This window comes from Enhydra lutris, unplaced genomic scaffold (assembly GCF_002288905.1).
Source record: "Enhydra lutris kenyoni isolate GAN:26980312 unplaced genomic scaffold, ASM228890v2 scaffoldscaffold6, whole genome shotgun sequence".
NCBI classification, from domain to species: Eukaryota; Metazoa; Chordata; class Mammalia; order Carnivora; family Mustelidae; genus Enhydra; species Enhydra lutris.
In genome coordinates, this window is record NW_019154090.1 from 11,119,465 (window position 1) to 11,141,787 (window position 22,323).

Consider the following 22,323-nt stretch of genomic DNA (forward strand, 5'->3'; position numbering starts at 1 on the left):
CACAGCATGTGGCTGTGACTTCCGAGAGAGGGGTGGAGTGTGGCATACAGTAGGTCTTAGTATTTCTTTGGATGAATAAATGGATTGATGAGTGAATGAATGAATGAGTGAATGCTTTCCCTGGCATCTTAATGCCCCAGAACAAACCTTCTCTGGCTCGGAAGCATCTGGAGTGGGTTCAAATTCTGACTCAGCCATTTAACAGCTAAGTTTAGATAAATCGCTGAACCTCGCCCCCCATCTCAGTTTCATTTTTCACATTAATCCCTACCTGGTAGAGATACTGGGAGGATCCAACTAGATAGGAAAATGGCCGAAGCGAAACAGGAGATATTTTTTTAATGTTTCTTTTCTTCTGTGTCTTTCACAACAGCGTCCTTCCAAGTCTGATCACCCCTGCCTTTCTCATCAAGCACCTCAGTATCTCCTTCGCATCCCAGCCTGGAGGGACATGAAGATTGCTGGGCCCTCCCGCACGCAAATCATGTTTCCTTCCTCTGAAAAAGCAGGAAAAAAACCCTTCCCGGCAACGGGTCGCGGGGTCCGCAGAGCGGGCGTCAGCGGCGGCAAGTGCGCACGCGCGCGCGCTTGCGCAGAAGGGCCAGGGGACGGGTTGGGGGGGTGAAGAAGGGGCCGGCCTTCGAGCGACAGCGACGCAAGATGGCAGCCACCACGGGCTCGGGTGAGCTGGGGAGCCGGGCCCGGCTGGCCAAGGGGGCGGGGGCCTGGGCCAGGGACCAAGGACCCGCAAAGGTCCTTGCAGCGGGACCAGGGCCTCTGCGCTGCCTCTGTCCGCTTGGCTCCGCGGTGGCTAGCCGGGCGGCCTGAGTGGGGAGGAGGAGCAGGCGGTGGCCGGAAGCACGGGCGGGGGCCGGAGGGTCCTGTGGGCGGCGCGGCGGGGCCCACAGGCTCCCCGGGCGGCGTGAGGGCCGGGTTGTGAGGAAGGACTGGGCCCCAAGGCACTACTGAGGGGCCGGAGCTAGCGAGAGGCGAGTCTGGAGGCACTCCTGGGGATACCGAGGCTGGCTGCTCGGGGGAGTTCAAGTGGTCTCTTAGGGGGATGAGAAGGGTCCCCAAAACGGATGAGAGTCCTTTACTGGATGCTAGAGGTCCGAGCCAGGGGGGAGCCTCAGGATGTCCGTTTGGCGGGGACTTCAGAGAACCCCTTAGGATGGATGGGAGAAGAAAAACAGGATCTCAAGGGGTGACCGAGGATCCTCCATTGGTTAAGGGGACGGCTTCAGCGTTAGTTTGGGGGATGGGGTTAGCTGAAGAAATCTCTATGCTGATTGGAAAGGGGGCGTCTTGGGTGGCTGTTTTTGGGGGAAGAGGGATTAAGGGCATCTCTGCAGGATAAGTGAGAAGGGAGAAAACGATCTCTTAGATTCCAAGAGGAAATGACCTCGTCATTATTAGGCTTTTATTTAAATAAACATGTTGGGTTTTAGGAGGCAAGCTCTGAGTCTCCGGAGTAGTAGTGGAAGCTTCTGATATTAGGTGAAGAACAGGTGAGCTAGGAGCCCTGAAGGTGTGTGTCTGGAGCGGGAGGGTCAACTGATAGAAGCTCCAAGAAGTGAGAGTGGGAAAAAGTCCTGTTTCAGAGATTTTTCTTTTAGAGGAGAAAAATCTCCTCTGTTGGATGAAGGAAGCATAGCCTAGAAGTGTCTGTTTTAAGGAGATTGTCACTCCCTAGCATTCCTTCGGATATTGGTAAAAGATAGGTGGGTTCAGCTCAGAAGATCCCCCTCAAGTGGATGGGCATGGGGAGAGGAACAAATGAAATGAGAACTCTGGATGACTTTGGGGCAGGAAAGCTGAGCAAACCCCCATCTCCAGGATGCGGAAGAGGGAATAAGGGAGCTATACTTTGGGAGAGGGAAGTTCTTCCAGTCCCTCGTAGGTTAAGGGAAGCAGCATATTTTTTTTTGAAACTTGATTTCCTTACTGCACTCCTAAGATGGGCCAGACGATCAAAGCCTGAAGGGTCTGTTTCAAGAGTTAATATTCCACAAATGGGCATCAGGGGATGAACTTAGATGGCCTTCTTGAGAGGGCTGGGGTAAAGATGGGCTGGGGGAGATCCCCCGGAGGGGCCAATAAGGCAAGAGAGATTCTGGAAGTGCAAGTTTTGGGGGAAGACTGAGTGTCCTCCTTATGGCGAGGAGGCTGAACCCTGAGGTGCCTTGCAGTGATGTTGGCCAAGGAGGTCCTCACAGATAGGGTGACGATGGGTGACCGCTGATGAAGGAAGCAAACAGGGCCACCAGCTTAGGTGCTGAAATCCTCTGGCTGGTTAAGGCCACAGCATCAGCACTGTTGGGAGAGGCTTGGTGACCTAAAGGGAACAGAGTGAAGGGAGTCCCATCTTTCCAGGATGTTGCTCCTGCCATATCCCAGGGAGCCAGCCGTGTCTGTTAGAGTGGCAGTAGAATTGGCTGTAGGGGATCAGACTAAAGTGACCTGTCACAAGCAGTGGGGTCCCCCATGAGGGATAGAGGAAACCACATATCCTTTTCCTAGATTTTGGTTTTAGCCGGAATAGTGCTGAGTCAATTCATGTTTTAAGATACCCAGAGGAGAGAGGCTGAGTCAGGCCAGACTGCTGTGGGAAACTTCTCACCATAATAGCACCTCTGCCAGGTTGCTGTGAAGTGAGGGTACAGTGTGCCTGTGGCAGCCAGCATTATGGTCATACTGCAACTCAGCCTGTTTGCAATCACTTGAGATTGGCTGCCTACAATCTGTTGTAACAGCTACTTAATTCTAACTTCTTGAAGCCCTGCCAATGGATGAGTGCTTCATAAATGCTAATGTGATCAGATAAAACGCCATCAGCTGCTGTCTAGTGTCAAGAGCACTTGGCATGGTTTAGATAACATAGAACCGGCTTTAAGGTGCTCTCTAAATAGTGGGCTTCCAGAAAGTCCTTTGTTTATTCAACAGATATTTATTGAGGGCTTGTTTTGTCCCATGGCAAATAGTGGACAAGATGGACATAGCCCCTGTCCTTGAGGAGCTTACATTCTAGTCAGTAAGAAAGCCATTAAAGGAGTAAATCATTAAGCCAATTTCAGGTAGAAATTAGTGCTATGAAGAAATTTGTGTGATGTGATAAAGAGTGTGTGGAGTGGTGATCAGGGAAGGCTTCTCTGAGAAGATGGCATTTGAACTGGTGTAAATGATGGAAGGAGCCAAACTTGCAGTGTGTATCATAGGCAGGGGAGGTAGGGACAGTGAGTGCAAAGGCCTGTGGCAGGACCAAGCTCAGTGTGTTGAAAGAACAGATTAAAGTCCTTACTGTGCACGAGAGGCTTGTTAAGGAGATGAGGTAGGGAGATACGGCTTTGGATTTTATTAAGTGTGAAGGGAAGCCATCAAGTTCGCTGGTATGAAGTAGGCATTCTAAATATTTACTGAATGAATGAGTCTGAAAATGACAGGGGAATGACAAGGTGCCTGGCTGGCTCAGTTGGTAGAGCCTGCCACACTCAAACTCAGGGTTGTGAGTGTGAGCCCGTGTTGGGCATGAAGCTACTTAAAAAAAAAGAAAGAGAGAAAAAGAGGGGAGTGAGCGGATCTGACCTGTGCCCCTGTGTAGTAAAGGAGTGCAGAGTGCCTAGAGTGGAAGCGGAAGGGCCTTAATTGGGTTAAATCGAAACGAATATTCAAGCCTCTGCTTTCTAACCCTGAGGAGTCTTTCAGGTTGGTCAGGGACCCTGAAGCCTTTCTTAGTCAGGTTTAGAGCAAACCACTTTCTTAACCTGTGCCCCTAGTTGCCAGGAAACAGCTCTGAAGTCTGAATTCCTATAAAGGGTTGGCCTTAGTTGTTGTTGGGGTTTTTTGTTGTTGTTGGTTTTAAATGGTCACTACTTTCAACACTTGGGTACAACACCTTGCCACCTCCCTTGGTTCTGCAGTGCATGAACTCTGCATAGATCCCTAGAGAGTGGACTGGGAGAAGCCCACGAGAATCCATCAGGATGCTGGTGCTGTGATGGGTAACTTCCTCCCGCCTTGGCCAGGATTGCAGGACCTCAAGCCCTTGGTTGCCAGGCCCTTCCCCTCTCCCAGCACCCCACAGGCTTCCCTGACAGTTAACCAGAGACCTGAGTGCCATAAGAAGCCGCCCTGACTGGGCCTGACTTTAAATTTGCATTCACTGGAGTGGCCTCGTGTCCACATTCGGCACGTGCAAATTGAACCTGCTGCAGTGGAGTTTCAGCAGTTTTCCATTCCATTTAAGGGTGTTCCAGAGAGCTGGAGACCAGTGATGAGAACCTATAGTCTGGGAAGTTGGTCTTGTTCCTGTGTGTCTCACCATGTGAGTGTCTTTTGCTGATTGTAGCCAGCTGCCTTTTGTACAACGTGGGCCTCCGTGCCGGAGAGCTGCCTCCTACTCAGTGCTCCGCTAGAGCCGCCAGCTCCGGGGACGGAGGTCGGTCCGTACCACCTGTTGCCCTCTTCAGGGATTCCTAAGGTTCATTTTGATGATTTTGATTTTCCCCTTCGTGGTAGCTTTCAAACCATGCTTTTCACTCCACCGCATTCTCTTTCTCCCACCCCTTCTCTCTCACCTGAATTGTAGCCACAGTACTTTGATAAAAGTGGAATACAAAATGTAAAGTCAGGAATCCTCTGTTTGATTCTGAAAGGCCCCAGTGAAGTACAGAGCAGTATATTTGGTGAAGTAAACACTGTGAAGTTTCCCGGTAATTTGACTGACCTGTTTAGTCATCTCATCCAACTCCCCACAACCCAGTGAGCTAACCAGAGTCAGTTTTGTCCCCACAGTATTACTGAGGGAGATGGGTGGCTGAGTGGCGGCACTCGGACTAGAGCCCAGGGGGTCTGGCTCCAGCTCCCTCTCCAGCCTGCTCCAGCGCCTTAGGAAAGAACTGAAAAGGCATGGATTTTTGGGATTGGTTCTTCGTAGGTATTGCAGTGTTTAATCTTGGTGAGAGAAAGGGCTTTAATGAGAGGAGTCTGCCAGCTGCCACAGGGACCCTTTTTATAGCAGCCCTGGCCACTGTTTGTCTCATTCTGGGTAACCTGCTGTCCAGTGATAGTGAAGTCCATTTGTAAGGAAGTCAGTACTCGCTAGGCTTGGGGCCCCTCCTGTCATTTACGGAGTAGGGCCTTATCTTCGTTTACGTGCAAGCTCGTCAGACTTTTTTTTTTTTTTTTAAGAGGGTGGAGAAGGGCAGAGGGAGAGAAGGAATCCTAAGCAGCCTCCACGCCCAGCACAGAGCCTGATGTGGGCCTGATCTCACATCCCAGAGATCACTATCTGAGCTGAAATCAGGAGTTGGAAACCCAGCTGACTGAGCCACCCAGGCACCCCCAGACTTGTTTTTAAAGTGTACTTCTAGGGCCTACTATGCGCTAGTCAGTGTATTCAACTCAATTCAGTGATCCCGCCCTTCACAGCAGTGCTTGGAGACAGGTACCTGCCGTGAAGTTGAGAAACTGAGGCACAGACCCCGGTGACTTGTGGAGCTAGGGTGCAGCACAGTTCTGCCCCAGGGCATGTGCTCTTGGCCACATTATCATTCTTCCAGCCCCCACTGCCTTCTCTCCAGCCAGGCATCTCACCTTCCTTCAGCCTCTGGCAGGTCTGTCGACATTTCCGACTTGGCCAATTAGTTCTTATACAGGTGGGTAGTCGAGGTGCTTAGATAGGGTCATTTCCTCATCCTCACATCCATCCATCACAAGTCTGATAGGTAAAACCCAGCAAAAGATGCTAAGTCCTCCTTTGCATCTCCACTAGTGTCATTCCTGCTGGACCAGAACCATCTCTCTGAAAGACTGCAGAAGCCAGCTTCCAGTCTTACCCTTTTCCAGTTCATTCTCTAGAGGAAGCACAATGATGTTTTGCAGACTGAAAACAGAAACTGCCCCTCCACTGCAGAAAGCCCTTAGAATCAAATCTCCTTGCACTTTGAATCAGATCATTCTCTTCTCTGGGGCCCTGAAGGCCCTCTGGGGCCTGCCCCCTGACCTCACGTGGTATCTCGCACACCTCTGCTCCTGCTCTAACCCCTTTGGGAATGATCTGCCTCCCGTTCTTCAGGTCTCTGCTCTGCAGAAGGGACATCCCTGACCACCCCATTCAATATAGTCTTCTCAGTCATTATCACATCTCTATTCTGTTCTCTTCTAAAGCACTCGCCTTATCTGAAGCTTTCTTATTTGCTCTCTTGCGTATTTTCTGTCCTTTTCCACAAGGGCGGGATTTTTTCCTGTTCTCCACTACTATGTGGTAGCACCCAGCACAGTCCCTGACCTGCTCTGTAAATATCTGTTGACTTTTGCAGTGAATTAATCCAAGGTCTCACCTTGATGTAGCCAAATATATAAATTTGACATATTTGGAGAAACAATGTATCTGATAAGGCAGAAGCAAGAGTGACTCTTCAGCCTTTCAATAAGGAAAGCTCTTGTCCTGACTAGTTGGTTTTTCTAGAGGGACTTTAGCTAGACTTAACTCTGTCCTCTCCTTCCCTAACTGTCCTGATACCAGTTCCCACATCTTATTCTTTGTCTCTGCCCCTGTCAGAGAAAATCTGGTCCTTGTCCTTGGTCACCCTAGTGTCAGAGAAACCCAGCATCTCACATTTTGTCACCAGCTCTTTGTTGTCCCATCGTCTGGGCTGTAAAGACAGATTGCCGCTCTTCCCCTAGATCAGCAGCTCTTAAACTAGTGTCTGAATCTCTAGGATTGCTTGCTCAGTCGCTGGGTTTCACCCTTAGGGTTCCAAGATCTGTAGTTGTGTAGTGTGTTGTGGTGTTCTGGGATGGGGCATGCGAATTTACATTTCTAGTAAGTTCTCAGGGGATGTGTAGGCTGCAAGTGTGGGGACCATACTTGGAGGATGATTGCTTTAGAGGAGAGAACAATTCTGCTTCTCTGGGCAGGCACTAACTATGCAGCCAGACTGCCCTTGGCAGTTGCTCAGGAAGAAAAGTTACCTGCCCCTGACTTTATAGCTACTTTTCAGAAACATTGAAGCTGGTGTATCACGGTCCAGGCCTCCTTATTTTCCAAAACAGGAGTAGCACCAGACTCCTAGTTCACAGTCTTCCTTAAATGGGCAACCAGACCAGTTTTAACTGCAACTTTCTTTTCAGGAGAAAACCTGTGAGGCTCAGCCAGGCCAGGGTTTTCCAGGATGGGGTGCTATAGGAGCTGCTGCTTTGTGGCTATGACTTTCCCAAAAGGTGTTTTAAAGGGCTTCACATCCATTTTGTACCACAAATACTTTACTGTGTTGCTGTGTCTCCAATTACTGCATTAAGTGTTTTATTATGACATGGTGTAAAACCCTATCAAATATTCATGCTTTTTCAACCTGGTTGTCATATTTTCTTTGTAATATCCTGCAGCTGCTGACTTTTCAGCTTATACTTAGCCAGGAGAGTAACTGGCTAACTCTTGATGCTGACACAGATCCAGGAAAAATCTTTCTGGAAAGAATTCTGAAATTACACAGGACGAATATTTTCTTTTAAAAAATATTGGACTACTGTGATATCTTAGCACCTTGGTGAAGTTATCTTAACATTTCCATCGTTAAATTTTTAATAGTTTACCAAGATTAACAAGAGTTCGTTTCTCCATCCTCTGTATTGTCCCTTGAAGCTGCTTCTCTAGCTGCCTTTGGTGTAAGATTCACACACAAATATTGAGGTTGATTCAGTGGATTAAAGTGCCATAGGAACTAAACATACAAGGAGTATTCTTAAGTTTTTCTGACCTATTACGCTTCTGTTCTTTGACATGTGTGGATTTAATTTTTAAGTATATTCACGGAGATCTTTTGTTAAAATTAATGTATCATCATTTTCAGCTTATACTCTCCATTCAGGATGGGATGAAGTCCTAACTTGTAACTGATACAAGGTCTATAGGATCTCTGAACTCCAGTAATACATATTTTTTAAAAGATTTTTTATTTTTAAGTAATCACTGCACCCGGTGTCAGGCTCGTATTTGTAACCCCAAGGTCAAGAGTCACACAGTCCTCCTACTGAGCCAGCCCCAGGCGCCCCAGAACTCCACCAGTATTTGGATTTGTGTCCCTGGATAGCCCTTGAAGTTCTAGCACTAGGGTGTAGTCAGACCATGTGGAGTTAAATGCACTTGCTTTGTAGAAAATATTGATGTATTAACTTTGTATATAGTTTCTAAACGGTGTAGAATATCAGTAACATGCTTTCACATATATTTCATGAAACAAAGGTCATCTTGTAGTGAAAAATCCTTTGGCTTGTGTGATTTAGATTAAAAAAAAAAAAAAACAGTTTTCCGTCATTTAAAAAAATGTAGATTTCCCTAAAAGTCTCTATCATACTTGACTAAAAAATAAAATTAGTTATCAGTTTTTAATGATCTCAAAATAAAAGACATGAGGTTTCTCAGTTACTTGGTATCAGTGTTCAGTGTTTTGGCCACAGTAGACCATGTTAGAGTTTACAGTAGGAAAGGAAGAGCTAGTGCTGTGTCTCCTGTCAGGAAACATTTATTGAGCACCATTGTATGCCAGGTAACACACCAGATTCTGGGGAGGCAGGATTGAATGAGTCACAGCTCTAGCTCGAGAAGCTCTGAGAGTGAGTCAGACAATAAAAACGAAAGAAAATAAAATGTAAAGAAAAAATAAAAGGTCCAGCACAGACATTGCGTGAGGGTAAAGGGATGTGGGGGAGGAGCGCTCCAAGAAGAACTTTGCCTGGCTTCTAAATTAAGATTTCTGCTTCTTCCCAAGATCATTCAGAATTCAGTGTATAACTTTCCTTCAGCTACTTAATCCATACTTCCATAATCTTTCTAACACTATGGCTTTCTTTTAATAGTGCTATGAATGTTTCCATGCTGTATTTTCAGAAATAAACCAGAATTAGAATTCTGTGACATGGAGTGTTATTCATTCCGAAATAAGATCCCTCGCTGACACCCAGCCACCCGTTCATTCAGTCTGCAAGCACTTGAGCACAGAGGCTGGCAAAGCGTTCCTCGCGGGGTTGAAGCTTTGGCAGTGAACAGAAGAAACGGAGTTTCCCTCTCATGGAGCTTATTTATGTTCAGATGGGAGAGACAATAGACCACTAATAATTAGAAATGAACATATTAAAAATGTCAAGTGGTAGCCAATGCGGTGAAGAAAAGCAAAGCAAGATAAGGGAATGGGAAGTCCAGCCTTAGTGAGGAGTAAGAGAACCACCCCACCGGCCATCCAGAGAATCCCAGGGGAGGCAGAAAGTGAGGTTGCCAGTTCATGTGGGAACTGAAAGAAGGGAGGATGGCCGAGGGAGGACAAGGAGCAAGGGAGTGGGTGACAGGAAAGGCTGGAGATGCGGGTGTTGCTCCAGTGTGTGCTGGGTGGGCCAGTGGAGGGTTGGGTGAGTGACAGGAGCAAACTTACTTTAAAAAGCTCACCGCAGGGGCGCCTGGGTGGCTCAGTGGGTTAAAGCCTCTGCCTTCGGCTCAGGTCATGATCCCAGGGTACTGGGATCGAGCCCCGCATCGGGCTCTCTACTCAGCGGGGAGCCTGCTTCCTCCTCTCTCTCTGCCTGTCTTTCTGCCTACTTGTGATCTCTATCTGTCAAATGAATAAATTAAAAAAAAAAATCTTTAAAAAAAAAAAAAACTCACCGCAGAGACGAGACTGTAGGTATAGGCCAGTAGGCTGGGCAACCAGTTAGGATGCTGAGGGGGGCACGGACTACAGGGATCACAGTGGACATGGCAAAAATGACCATATTTGGAATGTATTTGGAAATGGACTGAGTATGGGGGGGTAAGGGAAAGATTTCTCATCTTGACCCCAAGGTACTTGACCAGAGCAATCCGGTAAATGTTTGTGCCATATATACTGAGATAGAGGAGTGGGTGGTTTTGGGAGTTTTTGTTTTGTTTTGTTTTGTTGTTGTTGTTTTGAGGAATACAGGGTTCTGTTTGGAAGTGTTTTAGGTTGTAGGCATCTAAACTGAGAGGTCAGGGAGGCAGTTAATTGGAAATGTAAATTGTAAAGTCACCACCGGCCTCCTTGGTTTTGGTAAAATAGCCTGGGGATGGGGGAATGGAAGAGACAGAAAGGGGAAGGTCTGGGGGCTATGCCCTGAGGCCAGGCAGTCAGTATTTGGAGGTTAGAGAGGTGAGACGAAAGAGTCAGTGAGATAGAAAGAGAATCTGAGGCTCAGAGAAGCCCCTGAAATTGCCACTGGAGCGCTAGGAAGTGGGAATTGGGGCTGAAAATCTGCCCCAGGATTTTGCTAGAGGGTCCGCTCGTGCCCCTGACCAGAGCAGTTTTGGTGAGTGACTAGACAGAAAGGATGATTGGGACAGGTGCAGGTAAGGTGCAGAATGGCAGACAAGAAAAAACCCTTTGAGGTTTTTTGCTAAGAAGGAACAAAGAAATGAGATGGTAGCTGGGGAGATTATGGGATCAGGCGAGGGGATGGGGGTTTTATTTTATGATGGATGATACAATGTGCTAATGAAAGTGATGCGATAGAAAATTTATTCTGCCAGGAATTACACACAGCGCTTTACAGGTTTCATCTCGCCAGTTCTTCTTGACACGTATAGCGTCAGGGAGTGATGGCATCCCTGTTTCCCTGAGCCTCGAGGTAGCTGGTAGAGTCACACAGCTAGATTGCTAGGAGACTGTGGAGCTGGGACTTGATTCCCAGGTCTTCCTCTTAATCCTTTGTGGAGAGATTATAGAATTTTCTCTAGCATGCACTCTGATTGTTTTGTGTGGGAGATAACTTAGCCATTGCTCTGACGAGCATTTGAAAATTGGAATTATAATGGGGCACCTGGCTGGCTCAGCCGGTACAGCGAGCAACTCTTAATCTTGGGTTTGCAAGTTCAAGCCTTAACGCTGGGTATAGAGATTATTTAAAAATAGAATCTTTAAATAATGGAATGGTAGACCAGGTGGGTGTCCTCATGACTGTGTGTTTGTGACATGTAAAGATCATTATTCCATACAAAGAAGCATGGGTGACCTTGTCCTGTTTTTTTGGGGGGGGGGAAGGGCAGAGTGAGAGAGAGAGAATGAGAGAGAGAGAGAGGGAATCTTAAGCAGGCTCCCGAGAGTCAGGCACTTAACTGATTGAGCCACTCAGGCACCCCTGTGCTTATTTTTTTTATAAAATGGAGTTTGCATACCTTTTTATCCTCTCCCCCTACCTCCAATTTGGGGTTTTTCAACAAATACTTATGTTAAGCCTGCTGTGTACAGGCCAGCAGTTTTTTTCTCACATCCTAAGAATGGGAACCACTGCCACGGTCATGCAAATTGATATGTGCTGCCTTAAGTCTCTTAACATTCATTCCTTTTTTTTTTTTTTTTTTTTTTGACAGAGAGAGCAGGAGTGCGCACAAGCCGAGGGAACCTCAGGCAGGGGGAGAGGGAGAAGCAGGCTCCCCACAGAGCAGGGACCCAGACGTGGGGCTCAATCCCAGGATCCTGGGATCATGACCTGAGCCGAAGGCAGACACTTAACCAACTAAGCCAGGCACCCCTCTTAACGTTCCTTCAGTTTCCCACCGCCTGGCGCCTTGATGAGATGTTCTGCCATAATATTTGCTCTAAGCAGATGCTTCTGGCTTTGCATCCTGAGACATCGCTGGTTGCATACTCCTAACCTGGCCTCTCCTTCCCTGCCCACCCTGAGCATTGCGCAGGACATTCACCTCATCTCTTGGCCTACTTAGAGCATAGTGACCCTAGGGATAAAGTCTGGTCCCTCTTGGTAGCAAGGCCCCACTTCCAGCTTTCATCAAATTCAGAGGGGTCCTGGACCCTTTCATAGCCTTGTGATAGGCTGTATTTCTGTCATCCAGTTCTGAGACTGTTCTGTTTTACTGAGCGTTGTATGGTATACCTTTTTGCGTGTGTATTTTGTTTTCATAGTGAGACTTTATACTTCAGCTGTGAGACTTCTGTTTTTGTTTCTTTCCCAGCCCCTCGAAGGTCTAGCATGGTATTGGATAAGTGTTGGGTATTATTGCACAGAAAGAAGTTGTAAACGTTTATGCTACCGACAAATTTATAGGATAATGTTGACAAGCAGGTAAAAAGCCTAGCAAACTTTTTTTTCTTTTAAAGATCTTATTTATTTATTTGAGAGAGAGAGAGAGAGAGAACAGTGGAGGGGGGGGAGAAGTCAGCTCCCCACTGAGCAGGAAGCCTGAATTAGGGCTCAGTCCCAGGATCTTGGGATCACAACCTGAGCCAAGGGCAGACGCTTAACTGACTAGTTGCCCAGGTGGTCACCCCTCCTAGCAAACTTTATTTGCAGGCCTGAAACGTGTGGATTTTTTTGCTCAGAAGTGTGGCGTGAGCTCAGTTTTACACACATTAAACATGGTTAACCCCAGAATAGTGCCTTACCAAATAGAGTTCAGTAAACCACTTAACTAGGTGCTCATTAGCCACTCCTGTGTAAATATCAGAACAAACTGAATGAACCACTCCATAATTTTATAATTCCTGATTTCTGCTAGCTGTTCTTATTCTCCAAACTCTGCTTTTAGTCAGTTTTTGAGTGAAAATAAAAGTTTATGTCTTAGGGGCGCCTGGGTGGCTCAGTTGGTTAAGCGACTGCCTTTGGCTTAGGTCATGATCCTGGAGTCCTAGGATCGAGTCCCGCATCAGGCTCCCTGCTTGCCAGGGAGTCTGCTTCTCCCTCTGACCCTCCCCCTTCTCATGCTCACTCTCTCTCTCTCAAATAAATAAATAAAATCTTTAAAAAAAAGTTTATGTCTTAGTAAAAATGAATTCAGAGTGATAGTTCCCAGCTGTTGAGTTTGTGGACTTAAATTCTTCAGTATTTAGCTAAATAAAGGTTAACAGAGTACTTAACCACCCCATGCCAGATTAGCATAGTGGTTATCAATCTTACCCTTCTGACAAAAAAGTTTTTAAGAACTCTCTGAGCTAAATCTAGGATGTTAGGGATCAGAGAGATTCTTGAGAACAATTAGGTGTCCCCACACGTAGTGATGGTTCATAAGCAGAACTTGACCCACAGATACTTGGTCAGACCAAAGGAATGACTGTCGCCTTTATTTAATTATTATTTTTTTTTTTTTTAAGATTTTGTTTATTTGACAGAGAGAGAGAGATCACAAGCAGGCAGAGAGAGAGAGGGGAAAGCAGGCTCTCCGCCAAACAGAGAGCCTGATGCGGGACTCGATCCCAGGACCCTGAGATCATGACCTGAGCCGAAGGCAGAGGCTTAACCCACTGAGCCACCCAGGCACCCCTGACTGTCCCCTTTGAACAGGACATATATTCTCCAGTTTACCTCGGTTCTTAACACTCCCTATTTTAAGCCAGACATTAAAGAAAATTTGTAAAGCTGTCCTACTCTTCTCACTAATTTTCTTTTGTTCTTTGGAAACTAGTTATCTCATAAAATAGGTTATTTATCTGAACACATGATGATTTGTTGTCGTGGTTTTTTTTTAAACATTTATTTGTTTTTATTTTTTTAAGATTTTATTTATTTATTTGACACAGAGAAAGATCACAAGTAGGCAGAGAGGCAGGCAGAGAGAGAAGGAAAACAGGCTCCCTGCTGAGCAGAGAGCCCGATGCGGGGCTCGATCCCAGGACCCTGAGACCATGACCTGAGCTGAAGGCAGAGGCTTAACCCACTGAGCCACCCAGGCGCCCCTGTTGTAGTTAGTTTTAAATGAATTAAATATTTTTTAAATTTGTTCAGTTTTGACTTCTGATTCCGCAAGTATCAATAGCTATAACCCACATAGACAAAGGCTCTTTGAAGTCTTCAGTAATTTTTAAGAGAGTATAAAGGGGTCTTAAGACCAGAAAAACTTGAGAACTGCTGGTCAAATGGAATGAATGCTTATTGTAATTCATCAGTATATGGTACAATTATTCTAATATTTATATGTATGTTCCAACTCCCACTTGGAATGTTTTTTGACAACCTAATAGATAATTAGCCATTCCAGAGCTTTTGATTTTTTTTAACTTTTTTTTTCTTTAAATAGGCTCCATGCCCAGCATGGGGCCCAACACTGGGCTTGAGCTCATGACCCTGAGATCAGACCTGAGCTGAGATCGAGTTGGATGCTTAACCAACTGAACCACCCACGCACCCCTTAAACTGTTTCTGAATCCTGTTTTATAACTTGAATCAAATTTAATGATCCTATAATGTCAGTACTGCGAGAACTGTGCATTGCTTTGTCCTGTGTGGTGCTCTGCAATTGTTCCAAATGCGAACCTAAAATAAGTGGAACCCTTTATTTCTTTGGTTCAGTTGTGTACATGGGCTTTAACTGAATGTCTAATCCGGTAGAATGACTGTTGGAAGTACAGAATTAAATAATAGAATATTTTTTCCCTGTTTCACAAGTAGAAATCAAACATCAGAAGAATATAACTTGAATTTACTATTTGAAACTAATACAATGAGCTTGTGATCTTTGGATTAGGATTCCCGTATCAGATCTGCTTGTTAATGAAGAGGTAATATTTCCAGCCTCAACATTTTGCTTAAGTTTACAAGAGAGGTAGTCTTATCAGGAATAGTTAATCCAGCCTGATTTAAATAACTGACACAAGAAGGCACATTTTTCATCTTTCCAAAAAGAGCAGCTTGAAATAGAAGTCACACACACAGCTTCTGTTCAGAGGGCTCAGCTATGGTAACTGTTATACTTTGCCATTGTGCATTTGTCTTGAACAGGTTTTAATAATATTAAAAAATATGGACCACTTACTTAAAACTAGTCACTTAAAAAACCATTAAGTCGGGGTGCCTGGATGGCTCAGTGGATTAAGTCACTGCCTTCGGCTCAGGTCGTGATCTCGGGGTCCTGGGATCCAGCTCCGCATCGGGCTCTCTGCTCAGCGGGAAGCCTGCTTCCTCCTCTCTCTCTGCCTGACTCTCTGCCTACTTGTGATCTCTCTTTCTCTGTCAAGTAAATAAATAAAATCTTTAAAAAAAAAAAAAAAAAACACCATTAAGTCAGATTCCTATTCATATGAATGAGGGCCTGAGAAGGTAAGGGAGCTTGATAGGTATCTGGGGGAAGCGTGTCCCAGGCAGAGGGAACAGTCAGTGTGAAAGCCCAGACATAGGACCTTGTCTAGAGTATAGTTGGCATATTTCCTGAGTGTTTTGTTTTGCACATAATGAGATCATGGTAAAAGAAATCAGAAAATACAGAAAAGATAGGGGATCGGGATTAAAGAGTACACTTATCATGCTGAAAAAAATAAAATGATTTTAAAAAGAAAATATAGGAAAGGGGTTGGAATCACCCATAATCCTTGCACCTAGAGATAACCACTGTTACCTTCTCGGTCTCTAACCTTTTCAACTTTGTTAAGCTGCTTAAAATGTCACCTAGCATCTGCATTAGTTTCCTAGGGCTGCCGTAACAGTACCACACACTGGGTGGATTACACAACAGGAATTTATGTGCTCATGGCTCTGGAGGCTAGAAGTCCAAGCTCAAGGTGTCAACAGGTTTATTTCTTCCCTTCGCTTGCGGAGGACTGCCCTCCTCCTGTGTCCTCACACACTCTGTCTCCGTGCACTCTTGCATCCATTGTTTCTTTGTCTAAATTTCCTCTTATCCTTGGACACCATTCAGATTGGATTAGGGCTCATCCTAATGGACTCCATTTTATTTTTCATTTATGTGTATGTATTGTTTTGTTTGTTTTAGAAAGTATACGCACGGGGTTGGGGTTGGGGGGGTGGTCAGAGGGAGAGAGAATCCCAAACACGCTCCCTACCCAGCGAGGAGCCCGACATAGCGCTCGATCCCAGGACCCCAAGATCATGACCCAAGCCAAAATTAAGAGTCAGACAGTCAACCAACTGAGCCACTCAGGAGCCCCTTTTGTTTATATATTTTTAAGAGATTTTAAAAATACATATATGTGTGTGTGTGTGTGTAAGTAAACTCCGCCTCCTACATGGAGCTCGAAATCACAACCCCATGATCAAGAGTCACATGCTCTACCTTCTGAGCCAACCAGGTGCCCCAGTGGTCTCATTTTAACGTAATCACATCTTTAAAGGCCTTATTTCCAAATACTGTCACATTCTGAGGTGATAGCAGTCAGGGCTTCAGCATATGAGTGGGCAGGGACACAATTCACCTGTTTCACCATCTGACATTTATCAGTCTTCCTCTCCGTATGATCGTGTTCCTTCGGTACTCATTTCCGTTAGTGCAGGCTTATACATGAAACAGTGGTAATAGCCACAGCTCTCCACAGTGATGCCCCTCCCTGCTCCGCTGCCCAGGCAGATTACTTAGGATTAGTAAAGATTCAGAGTTAACTCTCTCTGGACAAAAGACATTGTATTGTCTGGTGTTTTGCTTATAACGTCACAAACATCCTTTAGTTTCGGTTTTGCTGAGGAACGCAAGCCAGTATAGCCGAATAATCCAGTTGACTATTTAGATTAAAAATGCCAGTGCTTTACAAATGAGCCATTCAAGTATGCTTTCCCGTTTATTCTGTTTCCTTTAAAGTACTGTCCGTGTCATTTACTCTTACCTTCAGTCAGCCGACTCGTTTGCTTACATTTATGCTAAAAGGAAATTTTTTTTACCATACCATCATTGTACATGGGAAGTTAGTATAATATTACTTGGCCTTAAATTATTTTCCCATCCAAGTACTAACCATGGCCGGACCCTGCTTAGCTTCCGAGATCAGACAAGATCGGGTGCGTTCAGCATGGTATGGCCGTAGATACCTTAAATTATTCTTAAAAATGAATACAGAGGGGCACCTGGGTGGCTCAGTGAGTTAAAGCCTCTGCCTTCGGCTCAGTTCATGATCCCAGGGTTCTGGGATCAAGCCCCGCATGGGGCTATCTCTGCTCAGCAGGGATCCTGCTTCCCTTCCTTTCTCTCTGGCCCTGCCTCTGCTTACTTGTCTGTGTCTGTCAAATAAATAAATAAAATCTTTCAAAAAAAAAGAAAAAAGCCTCTGCCTTCGGTTCAGGTCATGATCCCAGGGTCCTGGGATCGAGCCCCACATTGGGCTCCCTGCTCAGCAGGAAACCTACTTCTCTGTCTCCCACTCCCCCTGCTTGTGTTCCCTCTGTCACTGTGTCTCTCTTTGTCAAATAATTAAAATCTTTTTTTTTTAAAAAATGAATACAGAGCTGTCAAGTGAAGTTCAGTTATCGCCACCTAAAATCCTCTCATGTAACTACCACTGGCAACTCCACCCTTCCACTTGCTCAGACAAAAGCCGGGAAGCCAGAGTAGTTGACTGCTCTGCTTTCGTGCTTCTCAGGCAGTCTGGCCGCAAGTCTTAACGGTGTGTACCTCTCGAATATCTGGAATTGTACTACTCACCACCTTCACCAGCCCAAGCCAGTATGTTCTTTTGCCAGGATTTTTACAGTAGGCCGAAGCTCCCTTCACCTCACTCTGTACACAGCAGTCAGAGAGATCCTATTTTTAAAAAGCAAGTCAGATCCCACCACTCCTCTGTTCGGAACCCCACTGTCTTCTCAGATCAGTAATTGGAGTCCTTACCCATCCCCTGCTCCTCCCTCTCACTGACCCGCTGCTAGCCGAATTGGGATCTTGCTGTTCTGTGACATTCCAGTCAAGGTCTTACCTGCGGGTCTGAGCGCTTGCTGTTTCTTCATTGGAAGCCTCTCCCCTCAGTTCTGCGTAGGTCATGCGCCTTCACGCAGTTTAGGGACAGGACCTCAGGACACCTGGTCATAGTAAGGCTTTCCTTGATCTCCCCGTTTAAAGGTGGAGCTCCTCCCCCTACTGCTCCCTGCTCCAGAACTCCACCAGCTGTCATCCTCTCTGATCTGTATTACTGTTCTGTGATTATATGTCCCCACTAGCATGTAAGCTCCATTGGGGGCAGGCATTTTTGTTTTTTTCACTGCTTAGTCAGTCCCCGTTGCCTAGAAAAGTGCCCGACACAGAGCAGGTGCTCTGGTATTTACTCCAGTTGAATGAATAATAGCAGGAGCCCCACCTTGGGAAACACTGATAGATCCTGGGAACCACCTCCCAGTCTGCAGTCCCTCCAGTGAGTTTTTCTCCACGGCTATGTGGTAAGTGCTGCTCACCTCAGGGAGTCTGGCCAGACGGAGGCTCAGCATTCAAGGCAAAAGAGAGCGTATAATTTGTCTGAATTTGAGTTTTTTCCCCCCAGAGGTTATAGTTCAAATGCCAGGGAGGCAGGTGGAAGAGGGGAGAGAGAGGCCCACAGGACTGGCTGGGAGAACGTTCCTGGGAGGGTTGCTTGGAGCCCAAGCACAAGAAGAGAGTTGCTCTCCCTGCCCTTCCACAGCCTCGTCCCCTCTCTGTCCCCAGTGCCTCGGTTCTGTTCTGGAAAACACCCAGAAATGGCTCAAGCCTTAATCTGAACTCAGGTATAGTAGCTTGAACCTGTGAGATGTGTTTGTGTGATTTCTTCCACGAGCTACTTGCCAGGCTTTGGAATTTTTAGAAACAAGTAAATCAGAGAACCAACTGCTCTCTTTGGGCTTTTTCATAAGAGAGAAACCACGGCTTGAATAATTGAAAATGTTACCCTTGGCGCTTTCAGTTGACTCTTAGCTGATCAAGAGAATACTGTGTTTATTTCATGTGGCTATCGCGGCTGGTTGTTCCTCCTGAGGTAGTCTGAGCGTCATTCCAACAAATGCACACACCCTTAGCCTCAAAAACGTGTAATAAGAATGAAACAAAAGCAGGAGCCTTTTCTCTTCTGAGGCGGTTGCTACTCATGATACCGGTGTTGGTGGTTTTCATCTGTTGTGGACCCAAATTGATCAACGTATTGACACAAGCTCTTGATGTCAAGTTTATCGAAGCTGCGGGACCTGGTGGGGAGGGGGCATGGTCTTTCTAGGCTTGGCTTATTGGTCACTTCACCTTAAACAAAACCACAACCCTTCCTCGTGGGCACGCTGCTCGGTCCCGGAAGCTCTGTAAGCAAGTTTACGGGACGACAACTTTGAGCCAGGTTTTTTTTGCATGTCAGTATCTTTATTTCCACATAGTAATAACGAGCAGCTAGATCTAGGCTTACAGGTTCCCCTGGAGTTGCTAGTATCTTGAATTTCTTTCCATTTATTTTAGGAGTAAAAGTCCCTCGCAATTTTCGACTGTTGGAAGAACTGGAAGAAGGCCAGAAAGGAGTAGGAGATGGCACAGTTAGCTGGGGTCTAGAAGATGACGAAGACATGACACTTACAAGATGGACAGGGATGATAATTGGGCCTCCAAGAGTAAGCGTCGAGCTACGGCTATAAATGTCAATGTCTTAAATTCACTGTGCCTCCTTTTAAGAAATATTAGCCTTATCACGGGAAAAACTCACCAATGGTATATTTTCTGAAATGTGGCTATTCTGTTTTGACCAGTTTCAGTTTATATATTTGAACCTCCTCTGATGCTGTTTAATCCCTCTACATGGTAAGCAAAAACCTGTTTAGACTCCTAGTGAGAATTTCCATGGCAGTGGAGGCAGGGAGCTGTGAGGTCATCGTACCCTCACGTGCACTTCAGAACAAATTCGTGGGCTTATCAAATAACAGGTTTCAGATACAGCCAGCGTTCCGAAGACCGTGTCCAGACGAACTTCGGAAAGCCTGCATGGCTGTGGTTTTCATTCACAGTTTCCCGGTCTGCCGCGCGCCCGTGTCCTAATTCATCAGCTGTTCAGCAAAGGCTTTTGCTGCCTGCCTGGTTGGCCCTGGCCTCCTGCAGGCACCACGAGACCCAGAGGCCTTTGCATGGAAGACAGAGACAACGGGGAGGAGAAGATGGACCTCCCTTTTAGAGCTTCGTGATCTGTGAGGGTTCCCAGACTTCATAGCGCTAGCTAACTTTTTAGTGTACATAGTAAAACCCCCAAGAAAAGCCATTGAATTGTCACAAGAACCCGTTGTTCGAGAACCTGTTGTTAGTGGCATTAGTATTACTGTTGTGCTGTCGCATCCCATTTTACAGGTGAGGAGACAGACTCAGAGAAGTCAAGTCACTTGCCCAAAGTCACGTACCTGATAATTCCCAAAGGGGTTCAGACTCCATACCCTGTGCTCTTAACCTTATGCTGCATTATCTCTTTTCTGTTTAGACGTTGAGTTTTCATTTGTTCCCATTACAGAATTACCCAGAATGTTAAGTAGTAATATGAGGTAGGAGTAAGGAAATGGATTCCCATAATATGACACTTGTTTCAGACCACGGGAGATTCTGCCCGAATGCAGCAGGACCTCTCCTGTGTGTGCTTGTGCTTAAAGATGATGGCGGCCATGCACTCTTTTCACTGCGTGCACAGGCCCTGCACCAGCTCCGGGGGCAGTAGACAAGTGGGATGTGGCGCCGTCTGAAACAAGGAGGAAGGTCATGCTCATTAACTGTTAGGGAAATCTACTGTTCATCGTGGACCGTCATAAACACTCACGGTGAATGACTGGCTTTGCTGTTTAATGTTACTTCTTGAATCATCTTTGACCCTGTGGTTTTATTTTCTGGGTTTTAAAAAAAAATCCAATTTACTATTTTTATTCATTTCTTTATCTTTAAAAAAAAAATCTCTGAAAACCAGGATTTCTGGATCTATTAAATACTGGGGAAAACTCGATCTAGAAAGTGTGTTTCTTCATGGAGATCGTTTCTTGCCGTCTCTGAAAGCCTGCTGTTTGCTGATGGCCTCCTTCACTGCCTTTCTTCTCTGCCTAAGAACGGGTTAGGTGGGTTGAGGATGAGAACCCTCTTCCCTTGACTCTCCCTCGCACCTGGAAATGACACAGCATGGGGTAGTTGTTCAATAGATGTGTTCATTAGCAGATCGATGTTCAGGTTCTAACAAATTAAGAACGAAGCAGTGTACAACACTGTGAATACTAAATACCACTGAACCATACGCTTAAACAAATGAAACACCAAACTCCATTGAAAATACTCTGTTCTACCTACAACACCTTGGATTACCCTGAGTTTTGTTTTAACTCTTTCTGCAAGGCTCTCCCTTTTAGTGAGTGGCCACAGTATGCAAGGGGCTCTCCATACATTCTGTATATTTACATGTATGTGCATATATACACACACATACATGTATGTGTTGTATTTTGTGTGTGTGTGTGTGTAGTAGCTTCACCGAGATGGAATTCACGTATTATAGAATTTACTTACTGTAGATTGCACTTATGAAGTGTACCATTCAGTGGATTTTATTATATTCAGAATTGTGCAACTGTAACTAATTTCAGAACATTTTCACTACCTCAGAGAGAAACCTCCTTCCCCATTGGCAGTTACTCCCAATCTGTCCCTCATCCCACTCCCTCACCTTTGACAACCTCTCATTTACTCTCTGTCCCTATGAATCTGTCTGTTCTGGATATTTCCTATAAATGGAATCACACAACATGTGGTCTTTTGTGGTAGTTTTTACTGTTTTCAGGTTCATACATGTCTTAGCATTTACCAGTTGTTCATTCCTTTCTACGGCTGAATAGTATTCCATTGATTAGACGGACCGTATTTTCTTCATCCATAAACTAGCTGATAGACATTTGGATTTGTTTTCCTTTTTTTTTTTTTTTTTTCTTTTTTTGCCTATTATCAGTAATGCTGCTGTGAATATATGTATGCAGGATTTTGTGTGGACATAAGGTTTCGTTTCTCTTGGGTGTATACCTAGGAGTGGAACCGTCTGGATCATATGGTAACTTTATGTTTAACATTTTAAATAACTGCCAGGCTGTTTTCCCAAGCGCCTGTACCATTTCCATTTCCACCAGCAGTCCATGGGGGTGTCTGCTTCTCCACACCCTCACCAGTGCTTGCCGCTGACTGGTTTTTCACCCTTGTGGTTACGCTTGCTCTGGCTCCCCAAGGTTAAAAACAAAGTCGTAAAAAGAACTGTCTGCTTCTAGGTGCTTCCTGTGACCAGTCCGCTTAACGACTAGCCTACAAGGCATATGCTGGGCCTCTGGAATAGCAACATAATTATTAAAATATCTAAATAGAACACTTAGTAACTCATCTGCCTATTGGATTTTTGTATAACTATAACTCAAAAGAAAATCCTCCATCCCAAAAGTGACCCAGCAATTTTCGGAATTTACTCAGCTTTTTTTAATGTGTTGCCCAAATGCCTGTTTGTGCATTTGGAATACCGGAAACCACGTCAGTGTCTTTCAGGAGACCATCGTGTGTACTGTTTTGCTGCTGAAAAGAGACAGCTTAATGTGTGCTGAAATGGAATGATTTCCATGATATTTAAGTGAAAAAAGGTACAAAGCAGTATAGGA

At 45.5% G+C, this 22,323-nt stretch overlaps 1 protein-coding gene across 1 annotated transcript in view; it reads left to right on the plus strand.

Moving 5' to 3' along the window:
- The first annotated feature begins 631 nt into the window (after nucleotides 1-631).
- The window catches only part of LOC111141412 (ubiquitin conjugating enzyme E2 V1), a 30,947-nt gene continuing 9,255 nt past the window's right edge, over nucleotides 632-22,323 (plus strand). Inside the window, exons 1-2 of the mRNA XM_022493938.1 lie at nucleotides 632-682; nucleotides 19,139-19,287. Coding sequence (XP_022349646.1) covers nucleotides 661-682; nucleotides 19,139-19,287 — 171 coding nt within the window. The 5' untranslated portion in view covers nucleotides 632-660. The remainder of the gene's footprint in view (nucleotides 683-19,138; nucleotides 19,288-22,323) is intronic.